Here is an 18,021-nt window from a genome sequence, read left to right as displayed (position 1 = left end):
GTCTTTTTATGGCAGAAATGCTAAAAGAGGATAACTACACTGTGTTTTCTGGGTATTCTCACTTTCTAGTTCTAGCAATCATTATCCAAAAGCATGCAGGCTGCATCCATCACAAAGATAATCTCTCCTTTTATATAAAACTGAACTCCTGTCTACAACTACCAGACACAGACAGGTCCCAGATCTCCTAGGATTGTCTTTTTTACACCGGTTTGAATGTGCAGATAATGTAAGTTAGTCTGGAACCTCTCAGTTCTTTTCTGAGGGGGGTTATCAATGAGTGCAGACCAAAGTAGCTCTGGAGACTATTGGACAGACCTACAACCAATCAGGGTATTGAGAGATTTGACGTATAGTAGTTGGTTAACTGAACTTTTACCAAATCGTGCAAACATGTTTATAAGAAATCAAGCCGCTGGTTTTCTTTTAGAGAAAATACACCATCCAGTTCCTTTAAATGTGATGCAGTTCAACAGAAACAGTTCCACATCACTGGCAGCCATTTTGGTTATTTTATGAAAATGCCTCAACAGATAATCTTTTTTAAATTTGTAACGTTTTTTGCAACGTTTTATCTTTGAAACAGTCCAAACGCTGCTGTATAACATTACTGAACTATGTGACCATGCAGATGAGATACATTAGAATAATTGGTCCAATGTGATCATCACCAGATGAAAAACACAGCCATCTGTCATTCGTGGTGACGTGTTCATATCGTGACACCCTGAACCACCCAGACATCTCCTGAAGTAAAGCTTTGCGAAGTTATCATTGCCACATTTAAGTGTGATTGGGAAAGCTGTTGCAGAGCGATGAGACTGGTGGTTTCATGATCACCTCACCTGATCCCGCCCTGAATATATTCCCAACATAAGGGTACATGGACATCTGTGGACACCATGGAGACACAACCTACCATCTCATGTTTGGCCTTTATTTTTTTAAATTTCAACTGATGGTGCAAAATATTAAGCTGAGGGTGCACTTCATGCTTTTGCACCCCCATAGAACCGGGCCTGGCTGCTACCCACCTGTGATCTCATCACACGGCACAAAGTTACTGTTAAACAGATGTTAAAACAGAGGGTTGATAATATGACCAGCCTGTTCTCCTTTACAGGTCATCAAATACTGATGCTTTGTCACGCCCCTCTCATACAAACCTAAAAGTTACCCTTTAGGTTCTGTATGAAACACGCCAGACTTTCAACTTCAGTATAAACCCATCTGCATTGGCTGACGTGGTATAAAGAGCGAGAAGATCTGCACATGAGGAAGGACGTGCGTGGATGGGTCAAACAAACATAAGACTTTTACTCAGGAGACTCATGTCAAGTACTTGATGTAACAAACTTATTTAAACTCCAACCATGATCTTTTCCTGAACCTAACCGAGTAGTTTTGTTGCCTAAACCTAAACAAATTAACACTGTTTCTCAACCTGTTAACCACGTGTTAACGAGGTCTCAAACAGATGCTTAACGGTACCTCGTCCATCGGTATGAGACACAGAGGGACGTGATGAAGACATCTGTATTGACAATTAACACAGCAATTTTAGCAAACAAAGATCATATGCACATCACCCAGCCCAGGCTGGATAATTTGATGTTTCTCCATCATAATTGTTGAAAATTGATATATTTGTTCATCGCTGGTGAAGAGGTGTATAATTTAGACAACTCAGTAAACAACAAAACTATTTCAAAACCAGCCTAACTTCATGTCCAGTCGAGAAGACACAGGAAAAACAGCATTGTACTCTAGTAATGGAATCTAAAGTGGGTTTTCTTTTCCAGTCGCCCAAACAAAGTGAGACTTGTATAATTACAGGCTGACAGTCTTCAATTCATAAAGTGTAGAAAGAATCTGAGGTGAAAATTAAAGCAAAGTATCGACCAGCATCAACATCAACCCAGTGACTGCTGCATCAAAGCACATTTCTTTTTATTTTTCAAGAGTGCTTTTATGCAAAGAGCTCCTGAGTGACACCGGTCCTTTCGGTCTTAACACAAGTGGGCAGAAATAAAGAAGCCGCCGACCCCGTGGTGCTGCGCGGAAACAAGAGGAGGAGGAGTTCAGTAACAAGATGAATTGCAAGACATTGCAGAAAAATAAGAGAAGGCTCAAGTATGAAATAAAATGAAGAACAATGAAAGAAAGAAAAGATGGTTGGTACTCAGAAAGTAAAAGGATAAGTGTAAGAGAAGTGCACAGATTGAATCTTTGACCTGAAGGGCCTCAAAGGAGTGGATGGGTAAGAAGGGCCCTTCAGGATCTGAAGATCGTTATCTTAAGATGCTGGTGAGAGATACTGGAGTTCTTTTACCTCCCTGTGTGACCGTCGTCTGAAGTTTCAGTTTATTTTTAGCTGTTAGACGAAACCAGGTTGAAGGTTATGGCACTTTTGACCAGGGAATTGGTAAGAGTGAGGATCTGTCTGAAGCTCTGGAGTGGAAATGTGCTTGAAAAACCCACACAGGTTTGTCTCTGTGACATTTAATATGACGAAACTTTCAGAAAGGGGCAGTCAGTTTTTTTTTTCTTTTTTCGACATGCTTTTAGATATTATTCTGTAATTAATTTAAATGTTGAGCTTTGACAAACAGCATCTTTACCTACAGACAAGTTATAAAGAAACCCCAGTTCAGCCCGATTAACTAAACCGCTGATGTGCAGGTGAAATAGAAAGTGAGTGCACCACCTAAAGTGTAGGTTATAAATATTTATTACACAGAAACACTGTGTATGCGCACAATTTTGGCATGGACTGTGGGTCAAAGTTGAAACAGGAAGTTGACATTTGTCAAACACCGACAGAGCTGGACTGTGCAGCTCTTTTGGTGCAGCAGTAACCCCAGTCACATTTACAGGAAACAAACTTTTTTCCCCATACATACAAGCCTTAAAAGAGTTAGAGAATGCACTGACCGTGATACGCAATCCAGAAATAACTTTGTATAATCACAGTTTGAGTCATTAGGTATTCAAGAGTAAAATAATTTCCGTGCAATCAATCAGGCAGCTTGCAAAACCCCTCAGGCTTATGAGCTCAGGGCCCAAAAACAAAGAACAGTGAGCAGCTGTCAGTGAAATGAATGGAGCACCAACCAGGAACGTACGCAGTTCTTTTCATACATCCATCACAAAATCAATTGGATATTTACAAAAGACTGGTTGGCACACTTTAACATTTGTCTCTGATTTCTCTTCTGAGTTTAACTTTTTTATCGTTCTATAGCAGTGTCCTTCTTCAAATACAAACATTAAAACTGAAGTGGGAGCATGTATGCTTTGTCTCCAAACTCCAACCTGTCTAAAAATGTTTTCCCATGTGACCTTGCATAGGTTTCTGGAGGGGAGGGCAACATTGCTTATTGCCCCTGCCTCGTCTGAGTGCACTGGAACACATCTTATGGAACAGGGGTATCAAACATAATTTAATTTTGGGACACATCAGCATTATGTTTGACTTCAGAGGGCCGGTTGCAAATGTAAGACTTGTTATAATATTAAATAACTGCCTCTGCATGTGATTATAATTGGTTTTTGAAGTAATTTAATAACTAAATAATCATTAATTAGCTCAGAAAGAGGAGTAAGTACAACTATTATTTACAATTAATTTATAAAAATACATTCAAATTAGCAGAACTGCAATGATTAATTGATTAATTGTCAATGATTACTTTAATATACTATTTTGATATCTGATTAATCAGTTTGAGTATTTAGAAAAAAAAGTAAAAACTTTCAGATATCAGATATGTGAATATTTTCTGGTTTCTTTACTCCTCTGTGACAGTAAACTGAATATCTTTGGGTTGTGGTCAAAATTGGGACATTTGAGAAACAATGACCAACTTTTTTCCCCATTTTCTGACATTTCAAAGACTAAAAAAATAATCAGTTAACTGAGAAAATAACTGAGAATGAGCCCAAGTGTTAGCCCAACAAAGTAGTATAAAAAAAAGTCTAAATATTCCTCACAAGCTCTCACAAGCTACATAAAATGAAGTGCACACAATGAATATGACGCAGTGCTGTAGGTTAAACTGCCCATCAGTTATAAAGTAGATCAAATGAGCTCAACCTTAAAATCTACAGCAGTAAATGGCAACATACAGATAAACGTACCAACGATATTAATCTGAAAGCACTGACAGGGACCGTTTTACTGCACAAGGAGATGTAGCTTATGTAACTACATGTTTATTTAGAGCTCAAAATAGGTCAACATCCATAATGTCTAATTCTCCTCGTCACCGTATCAGGATTTTTCATCTAACGTGTAATTTCATTTTGGACTAAACCTCTTTGCATTCATTTCCTCAGCGTGACAATCATGTCACGGGCTGACGGATGCCAGTTTTGACTTCAAGCATGGTTTCCCATAAACATCTGTAGTATTTACTGCACGCCGCGCTCATCCACGACATCATCATTATCGGCGCTTGACTGCAGTTGTCCATCTTCTCTTATGCGCGCTCAACATTCATTTGTATGCGCGGCCCTGCATTGTTTGGGAGTCTGGGACTATTTAGAACAACAATTTTTATGGTAAGTGCCAATCGGTCATGCTGTACTCTCTCAGAGACGTGATGGACTTAAAAAAAAGAAAAAAAGAAAAAAGAAAACATCAGATAAGTGTACAGAGAGAGACAAACAGAGAAATGAGAGACAAAAGTGGAAGAGACAGAGAGAGATAAAGTGAGGGAGAGAAAGAAATACCTCGCAAGAAGTTGCAGAGTGAAAGAAACAAAAGGGACGAAGAGGAGACGAGAGAGTGGGGGAGCGCGGGAGAAGAAACCACGGGGCAAATGAACGAGACAAAGAGGGAGATATAGAGAAAAAGGAGAGAAGGAGATGTCTGTGTGTTCCAGAGAAACAAAGACAGCATAACCTTGAAGGACAAGTTGAAAATCGACAGTCAGGCGATAGTTTTGATTTTTAATATAATATTCACATGACCTATGTACGCTGAGAGAAATATATCTGAAAAAGACACGTACTGCTAGTTAAATCTTTGTAATAAACTTTTTTAATTAACCTGTCTGAACTTTGTTTCTTTGTTTACGTCATCCACTGGTGGCACGATCACAGACTTAATTGATATGTTTAGGCAACTCAAAATGCTCAAACGTTGGGGAAGAAGTCTGCACTATGATGATCCAGCTCAGTCTCATATTCCCACTCCTTAAAGGGATAGTTCACCCAAAAATGCCTTCATGCCGACATAAAAACATAAAATGCCTCCATATTGCTTGTTTTGCATGATCACAGTCCCCTAAAGCTCCTACATGCCAAGTTAACTTAAAGAAATGTTATTTATAGCTTCTTTTCAGTCTGGATCTTCACTGTAGAGTCATGCTCACGTGCACACTATCTGAACTAGGTGTGTGTGGTGTGACGGTGTGCAAACAGCATGTTGGGACCTTTGGAGACTTGGATTATGTCAGAGGAGCAGTATTTGTCAGAGTGCTCTGTGTGTTCACTTGATTCAGAAGCACACAACAGAATTTAAGGTTACAGGTTAGGCCTTTATGTGACATTGTTGGCAAGTATGTTGCAACTTTTCCTGATGGACAATAAACTTCTACTATTTTATCTTATCTTATCTTCTCTCTGCACTAGTATTTTTTAACTGCTGTCTGCCAATTATCTTTGGGTTTCACTAGGAACGCATCAATATGTCAGTACATCTCTTTTTGTACCATGAATGCCATTCACAAAAATCTAAATCCACTTGCTTCACCCATTTCTAAGTAGTTCCCCCGTCCTGCTCGAGCTGCATGTCTTCTTCCTTGTGTTGGTCTCCATCATATTCTGCCTACATCTGCAAAGCTTATGACTTTGTGATGACTCGCAGTTTTCCCAGTTGGGCGTAGCGTAGGCGGTAAAGACAGTGACAGGTTAACCTGCACTTGACCCGTGAGCGCACAGTTTGATTGACATCAAACACACTGTGATGACAGCCTTCCCTGCTTTTCCTCATGGCCATGAGATAAAGGACAGATTTTGTCTTGTCTGGGCTAAATGCTGAAAATGCCCGCAGTGACTTGAAATACAAGATAAGGTGTGTGATAATTTCTTACTGATCAGTAATTCTTTTGCCTAAACCTAACCACCACCAAACCACCAAAGCACATTCACTATCAAACTTAAACCGCCTCTGTATGACCTCTCAGAATTATGGCCATGTCTGGTAATTCTGCACTGACGATTTTCTGTGAGGAGGTGGAAAGGTCAGCGGGGTGGGCAGATGTGGAGCATGACTGACTTTCTTGCGCAGTCGTACTATTGTGCTTCATAAACGCACTGAAAATACGGACATCTACAGAAATACACCGAAAAATGCAACTGCTGAGCACTGAGATACTCCCTGTCAGAGGGAACAAACTACCCCCAATGGTACTCACTTGTCTCTGTCTAATTGGATCTAAAATATGACAAACACCTTGCCAATTAACACAAATACTTGAAACCCCTCATCATGCTGAACTGCGGCTGCAATCAGCAATTAAAGTCAAACTCTCAAACTTCAGTTAATGGTTTCCAAACAGCTCAAGACAACAGATGCCAACTTGTTACGTTCGGATGTTTCTTAAAGTTTGAAGGTTCAAAAACATTTTCCTGTTACCAGACTTTGTCTTAAGTGTGCGGGATGTTGCATCCCAACGTAACACTGTGCTTTTTGCAGCAGCCCAGTTATCTGAGGAAACAAGGAATCATGCCAATATGCAGGAAAATGAGCGCAGAAATATAAGCCACTTAAATATAAGCTGTTTTTAAAGTGTAAAAGGATCAACTTTCCTCCTAATCTGATTAAAATGTTTCTCTGAACACCTCGAATGGTAGTTCTGACAAGTTAAATCTTAAATGGCTTGAATGTGTTATCTGATTATGTTACGGACAACAATGATGCATCACCTTTATTTCCTAAGTACAAAAATAGGAATAAATATTCTGCTTTGTATAAACTTTGACTGTTTGTAAATGTCTAATAATGTTAGCTTTGTGCTTATTTAAAGCTTTACATGAAGATTTCTGATTGTTTTCCTGTTGCTGACATTGCTTCCTGTTTAGACTTGCACACAGACTAACAGGCAGAAGGAGAGCAGGAGAATGAGAGCTTCTGTTTTTTTTCTTCGTCACAGGAAGGAAGACAGGAAAGAGAGAGGTCAGAGGAAGTGGACACGATCTGGCTCAGACATGTTCAACTCAAAGAGCGAGAAGCGTTCTGAGAGCGAGCTGTGAAAATATCAATGAGGGAATATAAAATGACATAAATAACCCTCTAACAAGACTAAAAGTCTACAGGGGCTTTTAACTATATTTGTCCAAGGGCCAGAATATTTATTCACTGCAGGGGCCGGACTTTATTTAGGCCTATTATACCTATTACTGTTTGATATTTTCGGTTTCTTACAAAATTAATGCTATTTTTATAAACTTTGATCATTATGAACAAACCATAGTCCATAATGATAACTAGATACTTAACTAGAAACACTGCAAAGCTCATACTGTGCCAGATAAATGTTTTCAATGTGAAGCTGCAGCAGTTAGAGATGCTTGGTTTGCATTAGCAGTAACTTCATGCAGATTTTTTTTCCAAGAATTTCACCATAGACGCCCAGTTTGTAACACTGCAAGTATAATAATATTGCAATACTTTCAACAGTGACCATTCTGAGGCTCAGGGGAAGCTTTGGTGGAACAGATGTGGCTCATGGGCAGGGTCGTTCAGATACTTTGAAAAGTACCAAGTTAATAAAATCAAACAACATGGGAATGTTTTTAATCAGTAACACATTCCAAAGGATTCCAAAATACCTCAATAATTATACTAAAAAAACGGACACAGCCACAAAAATGTGACTCCCATGCATACTTTCTTTTTTTTTTTTTTTTTTAAACATCTCACAACATTTTCAATGCAGCTAAAATGTACTTTGCATAGAGTTCAGTTTGTGGAGCAGCTCTCTAAAACTCTGTAAGTCAGATGTGCTCTTTATAAGTTAATAAAGCATTGGTTATCTTAAAAAAAAAAGTTTCATAATTTAAAAATTGACATAGCTTAAAGATGTAATTAAAAATGTAAATCAAGAAATCCCTGCCAATGTTTTTTAAAAGTAATCTGGACTGATTATAGTGACTTTTTAATTTTTAGTAATCAGATTACATCATCCTAGTTACATGTAATCAGTTACTAGCCAAATATGCCCATTGGCCACTAGTTAACTATCTGTAGTCTTCAGCCATGCTAGCAGCTCTGTGAGGCTATGTACAGTGGCGCTTTGAGCTAAATGCTAACTTATCTCCAGTTTAGGATGTTAGCATGCTATCGTTTGCTTATTAGCAGCACACATGGACTACAAAATGATGGGAACAATCAAGTCTTTAGTCATGAACCAAAGTACTTCACAAATTGAAGTTGCAAGCATGACAATGTCTAATGACAATCCATCCAAATGTGAACTTAACTGCAGTTCTGGAGGAACTCTTCAGCTAAATTTAGCCCTTGATTCATTAAAATGCAAATCACCTAATCAGCGCCTGGTGTGTATTTTCTAAAGGCTGCAATTAATATAGAAGTTTCTGTATTGAGAGTATATCTTTAACTCTCAATGTTTTGGTCACAAAAAACAAAGAGGAAATGTTTTTTTAAAGCACCCTACTTGTTGAATCCTGAACAAAACCAAACTGATTAATAAATCAAGCTGCACCCGCTTGGACCCAAACTCCGACTTCGTGTTCACAATGAGAGCAACACCATCAATTAGCAGATTGAACCCAGCAGAACAAGCCCCATTTACATCAAGCACACATTCATCTGGGTGTCAGCAACCAATTAGATCTTTTCAGACGGTGTTATTTGTCTCACGGACAACAATTCTGCCGCGAGAGTAAAAACAGTAGACAAGGAGTCGTTTGCAGACATTAAATCTTTGCAGTTTTAACAAACTGTTGCCCTCGATTACGATGATTGGAGAGGCTGATGGGGTATTGTTTAGAGAGATTTGAATTTAATTCAGTTTTGTTTTGCTTTTCTGTTAGATATCATGATTTTAAAGTTTCAAATTTGTGCTTGCAATCACAGAGCTCACACTGTGCACAATCAGCAAGATAAGAAAAAGGAATTATACAGCCTTATACATTAAAACACCTGAAAGTCTGCATTAGTTTGAACTGGAAAAGGTAACTGAGAAAAAGTAAAAACTTTCAGTATTGACTCATTCCTGTTTGAATTATTTTTTCAGGCATTCATACGTTTATAACCAGATACCCTGATTGACCGGTGGAGGCTAATTATGTCTGTCTCAGTTTGACCGAGGTCTGAGGAAGCTGTAATGATGTGAAAAGACAGCAGGCTCTGCGAGGCCGTCAGTAAATAAGAACTCTCCCTCTTAATTGACCCGCCTGATGGCCGCATCGCTTTAAAAGAAAATAAATACTAAGAAGACTGTAATGGATCGGGCCCCGGGTGTCCGGGCGCTTTTACAGACGCTGCTCATTAAATGGCGAGTCAAAAAAAAAAAAAATCACACAGTGGGAGCTGGGCAAACACAGATATATCACGGATATAATTTCAGCATCTCTGATTCTGTTGTTCGAGGGTTTAGGCGCTATTTACCCTGCAGCAAAATAGCCACAAACAACGGGGGTGGGGTCATAATTTCCATGGAAATGACTTTGCAGCGCCATGCCAAGCGGATGTGGGAAGAGGCTGGCTCGGCGCAGCTCGATTCCTGCTCCAAACTCTAATCCTCAAATTATCACTCACTCAGCAAATCCCCCTCTCCTCTCCTGCCTCACTTTTCTCCCTCTTTTCACCTCCCCCCTCCTCTCGGGCTCATCAGCACCCCTCCCTCCACCCCCCCCCCGCTGCTCCTATCTATCCATCTGTCTGCAGGAGGGTGGAGAAAATAACAGAAACACGGCGTGAAAGAAGACTATCAGTAAAATAAATCCCAATAGCAGCCATTATGACTCAAATTTAAAGCAGTTACGAATATGTGTTTTAAAACAGACAAAAAAAACAAAAAACGCTATAGTGAAGAACTGCAGTCACAAAGCTCATTAGGAGAGGACGCTAAAAGTTTAATCTGGGGACTTTTGAACACAAGTGGCTCTGCAGAGTGATGTTTGTTTGCAGGAGCAGATTTCTATGTTGTTTGCATTATGTTTAACCAGCATTTGCATGAGGATGAACATGCCACCATGACCATGGGGTGATGTGAGCTGAGATTTGTTGCAGTAACTCACGCCGGCAAAGACAGAAAGGGAGAGGACGGCATATAATGCATGTGTCGGAAATGCTTTTATCATGTTTGTTAAACTTTAAAGGAATAGCTCGACAGTATTGGAAATACACTTAGAACAGTCTGGTGGTTAAACCCACACAAACATATATTATTGTACGGATGAAACAGATGAGATACGTGTTAATTAAACTGTTTCTACCACAGGAATTTTTGGAGGAACTCTGCATTTCCACCACAGGGACCAGTGTCTAACTTTAATTCCAGGGCCATTATTTTACCCCCAGAAAGTCCCTGCTTGGGAGGAACTTTTCAAAAAGTACATGAACTTCTGGGGTGGGGCGTGCAGCACTGAATATTTCTGACTGGTTGAGCGCTCGCAGAATTTTAAAATCTTTTTTTTTTTTGTTCAGTGTGCTTTGACACATCAATGTGGAGTTCCAGAAGAAAGCGTATGACCCCGTTTTGCAAAGCAGTAAATCAGTTTCATACTGCTGGACTGTGTGGAAATGCTGCCATTCAGAGACTTGTTTTTTTTTTTTTACTCAGTTTTTTTACTCAGTGCAGTTCTCAGTTGCACCAAAATGAAAAGGTCTGATGAGTCATTCTTCACAATCTTCCAGACTCTGGGTGGTTTTATGGTTTGCGGAAAGTTTAAGTCCTGCTAAACATAGTGATGTGTATAGGCAGCCTCTCAACGTTGTTCTTGATCACATGGGGTCTTATTTTATACTCAGATGTACTCTCTGAGGACAGGCGTGGTATGTTTTGGCTTTGCAGAAGCAAATTCAACACAAAGTCAGACAGGCTGGTCTGCCCAAACCATTCGACGGAAGAAATCCCAGGTCATAGCCCTCGATGCTGATCACATGCAGAGTTCCCAACTCCTCCCTCATGTACCCGTTTTAACGTACCCTGGATTAAAACACAGGCATAAGTACTCATTTTTTCCAGCACACTTTACTGTACTAATGTTGCACTATTAGGCACAGACAACTACAACTCATTGTGACTTTTCTTTTAACATTACCCTTTGTGTTTAGCTATGCCCTTTTAATTTTGTATGGTATTGTCCACTATTTGAGTGTGTCCTTTTAACTTTGCATCGTCCTGTGTGCTTCTATCGCTCTTGTCCTGTGTTGCTCTTGTCCTATGAAACAAGATCTGGCATCTGTGATCATGATCAAGTTGAACAAAGTGAACAAACTGTACGTGTGTTACATTTAATACTCATTAAAAGGACCAAGTACACTCAGCCAGCAGCCTGCAGAAGAACATGAACAACATGCAAAAAGTGAACAAAGATCTACCTCTAATACCAGCTAGACTCTGTAGAGATCATTCATGAATAGAGAATTGAGGATCTAAGCTCTTATCCAGCAAGTTTCTGAACTAAACCAAATATTGTGCGTCAGAAAGCAGTTTCACATTTTTGCTTGTGACTTTTTGAGCCTCTCTGGCCTCAGACTTACAATAACCACATGTGCACCTACACACAGTACAAGGTGGCAATACTGAGTTATAAGTGAAGGTAGTCATTTGAACAAAAATACCGGTGATTACATGTCTAATTCAAGCAAGCACATGTATGAGAACTGCAAGGTAAAAGATTCACCACGTCTGAACATGTGGACTGGTGGTGAAAATAAATGACGGGTTACTGGTTATTTGTGGTCCGTGCTGTTCGCTGTGACTGAGGGGTATAATACCAGCAGCAAACACTCGCTTCATTCAACTATTTCTGTGTAAGCCCACGCAATGTGCGTCAAAGATACACCACTTTCTTATTCCTCAGAAAAGCAGCAATTTCATCACATTAAGCTCAAAGAGGTGCCATATTAATTCTTCATGAATCATGCCTCCGTGGTACATCTACACTACGCAACACAGCTGCTGTGTTTTACATGATTCTACAGGCTGAAATGCCCTTAACAAAAGATTCAATTTTGCAACATGTTGCTTGGTTGTGTTGTTTAACTACTGATGCTAAAAGCCCACAGATTAATTCTTTCAATTCACCAACTTTAGTTTTTTCCCCGTGCTACCTCCTTCTTCCTCTTTTTTCTCTTCCCTTATGTTCCTGAATTCTTCAACTTTTCTCTGTCCTTCTTGATATATTTTTTGTAACATTTAACAAGTTGTGAAATAATAACCACACAGACTGAGATTCTGCCTCCCTCCTCTTCAGTGGAGCAGAAGAAACCTCATTGCAGAGCTGCTGGTTAGATGCTAAATGTTGATCAGACGAGAAAAAGAGTCATCTTCTGAAGTGTGGTTCTAATGTGCCAAACTGCTGCGGCAAAGATGTGTTGGAAAGGATGAAACCTCCAGACACTAACAGCAAACAGCAGACAGCACTCAGCGGTGGCTGGGAGAGACTCTCTTGACTTTTGAAGCACTTGTGCTGGAATGTAGCTCAGTGGGCGGAAACACTGCCAGGGTTACAGACGTGGAGCAGAAACAACGTCCTGACATGAACCGATATTTAAAACCAACATTAAAGTTAAAATGTTGCTTGGAGTTGTCACAACTGTTGCCTGCATATGTAAAATTAATGACCTTAATGCAGCATTAATAATATGCTTAAAGCTCATTATTTTGAGGGTTTATGTAAAGTATATACAAAAAACAATTCAGCAATTTATTTTTAATATTAAAAAAGACCAAGGGCCCTATTTTAACAACAAGTGCAAGTCAGATATCTTCAAGCACACCGGCTATTTACAAAGTTCAAACAGGCTGGGTGAAGGTGAATATAGATCAGAGGGCGTGGCCATTAATACATACACTCTCATCAGTCACATGACTGGTCTCATTGCTCTGAAACAGTTGAGCCAACCAACCGACCAACATTTCCTCCCCTAGATTTAAAAAATATGTATCTGTGGCACAGATGCACTGTAGTTTAATTATTTTGGGTAGAATCAGCAACTTATCTGAACTTTCTCTCCATTCTGTTTACTGTAAAGTGGTTATTAGCCTCTTCTTCAGGAAAAAAAAAATCAGCCCTAATTACATATGGTGCAGTTATTTGGATTTGATTTACCATTTCAGTACAAATGTGCAGGAAGGCAGTCCTGCAATGTTAATCTCTCTGTGTATTTCAACAGTTAGCAAAAACACTGCGTGTAAATATGTTGATAAGATATTTGTGTGAGTGTGGGTTTGACAGTCTGTGCTATGAGGTAAGAGTCGACTGTTGGAAGCTACATGCAGGCAGACAGTAAAACCCCCTCAAGAGACAGAGACAGAGAGTCGGGGCTGGGGGCCGGAAGGTTGGGGGGGGGCTATTTGGAGCTCTGACTCTGTTCCTAATATAACTGCGGTGTGTGTGGAGCAACAGCTGCTGTGTGTCCTGAAGCAGGTGGGCTCTGTTACATGTCAGAGTCACAGTGGGAGGGAGTGGACTCAGGAGTCTCTGGGTGGCAGAGGCTACTCGAGACAAAGGTAATCAATGTATAAACAAGTGCAGAGACTCAAGACGGCTGCAGGCTGTCGGTAAGACACAGTAGCTGCTGATAACTTCCTTCATCTTTCCTTGATCTTTATTTCCAGAAAAGGGAAACTTGTCCTTGGTCCTCGAGGGGTTGTTCAAGCATGAAGCTGGAAGTCACTGCTTCACCATCATGTTTCATGCAAATATTACACAAAAAAACACTTCAAGATATATATTAACCTGCAACATTTGAATAATCCATTATAAACCACCCCTCAACTAATCTCGCCAAACAATGGATGTATAATAAGCCAATGTCTTAAATCATTTCATGTGTTTTACAGTGCCTTCAGGCCATTCAGTCTGTACTTTGCAGAGATGATGTGACATTTTACACACAAACGGCACAGAGAAATTCAAATAGAAACTGGCAGGTTATTGCTATAAAGAGCGACAGAGTCCGTATATGGAGGAGGACGGGATGGTGTCAAATAAAGACTGGATGTTCACCCCAGAAGTCCACAGTAACATAAAAACCAAAAGTCAGCACTGACATTTAGTGAACATGATTGACTTTACGCCGCACACATAACTTTACGTACAAAACTAAGCACACTGATTTCTACCCGAACCACAATCTTTTCATAACTCCATCATTTTGTGGACTAAACCTAACCAAACTGCAACCATTTCACAGCATTTTCCATGATGACGAAGGTCAACTGACTGCGACGACAAAGGTAACTTGGCTATTGTTACCGCATCTACAACACAAAATACACCAGCCTACACAACGATAAAGATATATAATTATGCAGGGCAATTCTTTTTGTTTTCGTCTTCTTTCATGACCCCTCATATTTAGCCTGCGACTGCTTTGGGTGTCCCAAGATAGTGGTTAGAAATCACTGTAGTAGTCTTAAAAATTTGTCACGAACCCATGGAAACACCCTCTCTTAGTGCTGATGTTGGTAAGCTGTTGAAGGTAATATTATGATGCAACAGTGCATTTTATGAGAGCTCCAAATGGAAGAAGTCCCTTTTTTACAGCCAAACTCCAATTACCAGAAATCCCGCAGACCCCGTAAATGAGCTTCCGTTACACAGCGCACAGATGTTTACCACTAGTTTGAGTTTGTGTTTCACCCAAATGCTCAGCTTAGCATGAGCAGAGCGCTCAGCCCCTGCTGGTTAGAATGCAGTCTGAAGTTCTGATTTGTTTGCGACCATCCTCAGCAGAAAGGGCAAATCTGTTGCATCTCAATAAGGGCAATCAACCGTAGCCAGACTTCTGTCTCGTCACGCTCACACAGATCTGCAGAAAATCTTGTCAAACAAAATTGGCATAATGAGACCTTTGATAAACCTGAGGCAGCAATTTTGAGTTTGAAAAGTCCACTGGTAAAAGCTTCGCTCATTGGTTTTCTGTCTGGATATAAACAAGTTCCAACTACTGCAGTTTTAAAAAGTTACTGAACTCTAGATCATGTTTTTAAAGCTGTTAGAGCAGGAGGTGGGTGCTCTAATGTATTCTGAAGCAGCTCATGAAGCCATATTTTGGTAACCACTGATCATACTGATCAAATGGATGTACAGTGACTTATGCAAACTGGTCACTGCTGGAATCTGTTGTGGATCCAAGTTGCCTACAGCCACAGTGACAACATAAAAGAAAAGTTTGAAGCCATAAGGATTCAACCTAATGTTTGTAAAATATCACTCTCTCTAAAGCAACCACTTTCCCTCAGGATAAAAAGTAATTTTATCTTGTAGAACAAAGGTAGTGCTAGTCTACCCCTGCCTCAGTTGGTTAGTTTATTTGTGTTATTGCATGACTTTGTTGAATCTGAACTAAACCTTTAAATCACTTAAGTCACACAAACACAAACAAACCCATCGATTGAGGCAGCAGCAGACAAGCAAGGAGAGAGTGATATGTGGCTTATAGAACAGCAGTTTCTCTTCAAAATGGGTAGTTTGACAGCAACAGGCCCAGTTCCACAACAAAATGACTGAAATTAGTGGGGGTCCGCTAATATCTACAGTGCAACCAGCAACAGCAGTGTTACAGTTATGGTCCCTGATGAACAAATTATGGTGGAACACAACTGGCAGCCTTGAAAGCAGTCTTAAATGAATACAGTGCATCAGTCCTTTTCAGCAACTGATTGCTTGATGAGTCCAAATGGCACCAATCATATATCAATAAATGCTCAGGCTCTGAGAAGTGCAGCGACAGAGTGCAGTGCTGTTAAACATGCCCACTCACCGGCTTTACCTTCATTAAGTCACCTAGAAACAACACCAGCCTGCTACAGTATAACCATAGGGACCTCTACACACATCAGATTGGTCGGTTATAACTCGAGGAGGTGACGTGCCTGAGGTGACGTGTGTTCATGATGCTCTGAACCATCCACACATTTCCTGAACTTTCTGTTTCTGTTTGCTGAGCTGCCGTTATCAAATTTAACTGTGATTGGCACAGCTGTTTCAGAGCTATGAGAACAGTAATGTGACTATCTGGGGGACTATTTAATAATCACAACACCTGCTGATCTATATTCACCTTCAGATGACATGAATAGCTGCTGACGCCACGGAGGGGTGACCTTGCATTTGGAATCTATTATTTAAATTTCAACTGACGGTGCAAAATAGTAAACTGCAGGCACAATGCATGCTTTTGCTGCCTCACAGCAAGGGAAAGCAGTGACAATATTCTAAATATAGTGCGCACTTCAACTGATGTTGATTTTTATAGGTGGCTAAAATATATTTTGCTGCTAACCTTGTCCACAGTCACACATTACTTAGCTTCCTACACAGTGTCCCTGCTGCTTCTCCATCTACTTTAGGTAAAACTCTAAGTACCTCATACAACCCCACTTCAAAAAAATCAAAACTATTGCTCTAAATCACAAAAATCAAGAGTCGAGACTCAACTTGAACTTGACTACTGTGACACTGAAAACTTTAAATGTTTTTGCTTTCAAGTCTCAAGTCGGGTCCGTTCTTTGGGGAGCCAAGTCTTGATAATACAGCAGCAGGCGGACAGACGTCGCATTGCCATTAAGCTTTTGGCCTCTGAACTTTTATCCACTGGGACTGGCGCTGAACAAGACCTCTTCTCCCAAACAAACACGTCCCTTCACCACAACTGAGCCAGCCACTAACCCATCCACCCACCCAGAAAAGAATCAGAGTCAATGTTGAGGCATGCGCCTCCTCCTCCTCCTCCTCCTCCTCCTCTACAGTCGGACCCTGACAGTAGGCTGCAGTCTGTCCACACTCAGCTTCTTGTTACTTATTTATAGCAGCTTGTTCCCAAGAGGGACAAAGTAATTGAAACCAAATGTGTTGCCGGGACTGATATGGGGAAGTAGGGCGGCTGGCCCACCCACCCACCCTTCTGCTCCCCGCTCTATACACAAAGATTGTAGCAAGGGGTTGGGATTTGGAGCAAACAGCCTTGGAAATCACTGTTCTTGCAATTTCATTTCTGAAAGAAAAAGAAAAGAATGTTCCCGAGCTTCATTTCTTCCGAAACTTCTTGGTTCACAACAAATAAATTAATTTAACTGCTTTGGTCTCAGGGGCTCTGCATTCGTAAAGTTGTTATAATGTTTTTTTTTTTCCCGGGCCGGCGAGCACAAAGTGAGGAAATTAAAAAAAAAAAAAAAAAAGAAAAAAAAAAGAAGATATTTCTACCAGCAAACTAACATGGAAGAACTGCAGCTTTAATTTGGTCCACTTTTTGGAGGAATAAAGTAGCAGCACTCAAAGCTCAGCCCACCTCCCCGCCCACCACCGCCACACCAACAACCACACTTAATGAGCAGTCCAAACACGGCAGTGAAACCCAAACTTACCATGGTTTCTCTTTTCCTTCCTGTTTCCTCTGTATCCCTCTCTTTACTCCCCCTCTTTTCCTCAGTCCTGGGCTCCCGGTGAGCTCTGTTCAAAGTCGAGGTGTGTCAGGCAGATAAAAATGGGATTGAGTTGCTGGTAAGAAGCTGCATGAGGCCTTCACTGACCAAGTCAAAGTCAGGCAGCCACCTCTCTCTTTCTCTCCCCTCCCCGCTGCCTTGCTCTCTTGTCAGCTTTTCCAATAACAAACTGCTCCCCGCCTCCTCTGGCCGAGTCCCTGAGCTGTGAGCTGTTTCCTGGATGCTTGGTGGACTCCCGTGACCCGGCAGTCTCCCTCTTTCTTTTTTTTTTCTCCTTTTCTTTTTTTGCTGCTCTACCGTGGAGAGTCTTATTTCTCCGGCCCTCTGTCTCTCTGAGTTGCAGCCCTGCCCTCTTGCCAGATTTAGA

General features: G+C 40.6%; 1 protein-coding gene across 1 annotated transcript in view; it reads right to left on the bottom strand.

Moving 5' to 3' along the window:
• The window catches only part of sgcd (sarcoglycan, delta (dystrophin-associated glycoprotein)), a 197,528-nt gene extending 179,525 nt beyond the window's left edge, over positions 1 to 18,003 (bottom strand). The window contains exon 1 of the mRNA XM_084730050.1: positions 17,577 to 18,003. Within this exon, the coding sequence (XP_084586176.1) occupies positions 17,577 to 17,579 (3 nt within the window). The 5' untranslated portion in view covers positions 17,580 to 18,003. The remainder of the gene's footprint in view (positions 1 to 17,576) is intronic.
• Between the last annotated feature and the right edge of the window lie 18 nt (positions 18,004 to 18,021).

The sequence above is a fragment of the Lutjanus erythropterus genome, chromosome 11 (assembly GCF_056507025.1).
Source record: "Lutjanus erythropterus isolate fLutEry1 chromosome 11, fLutEry1.hap2, whole genome shotgun sequence".
NCBI classification, from domain to species: Eukaryota; Metazoa; Chordata; class Actinopteri; order Lutjaniformes; family Lutjanidae; genus Lutjanus; species Lutjanus erythropterus.
Note: the sequence above shows the minus strand (reverse complement) of the source record. Positions and strands in the feature narration are given on the sequence as shown.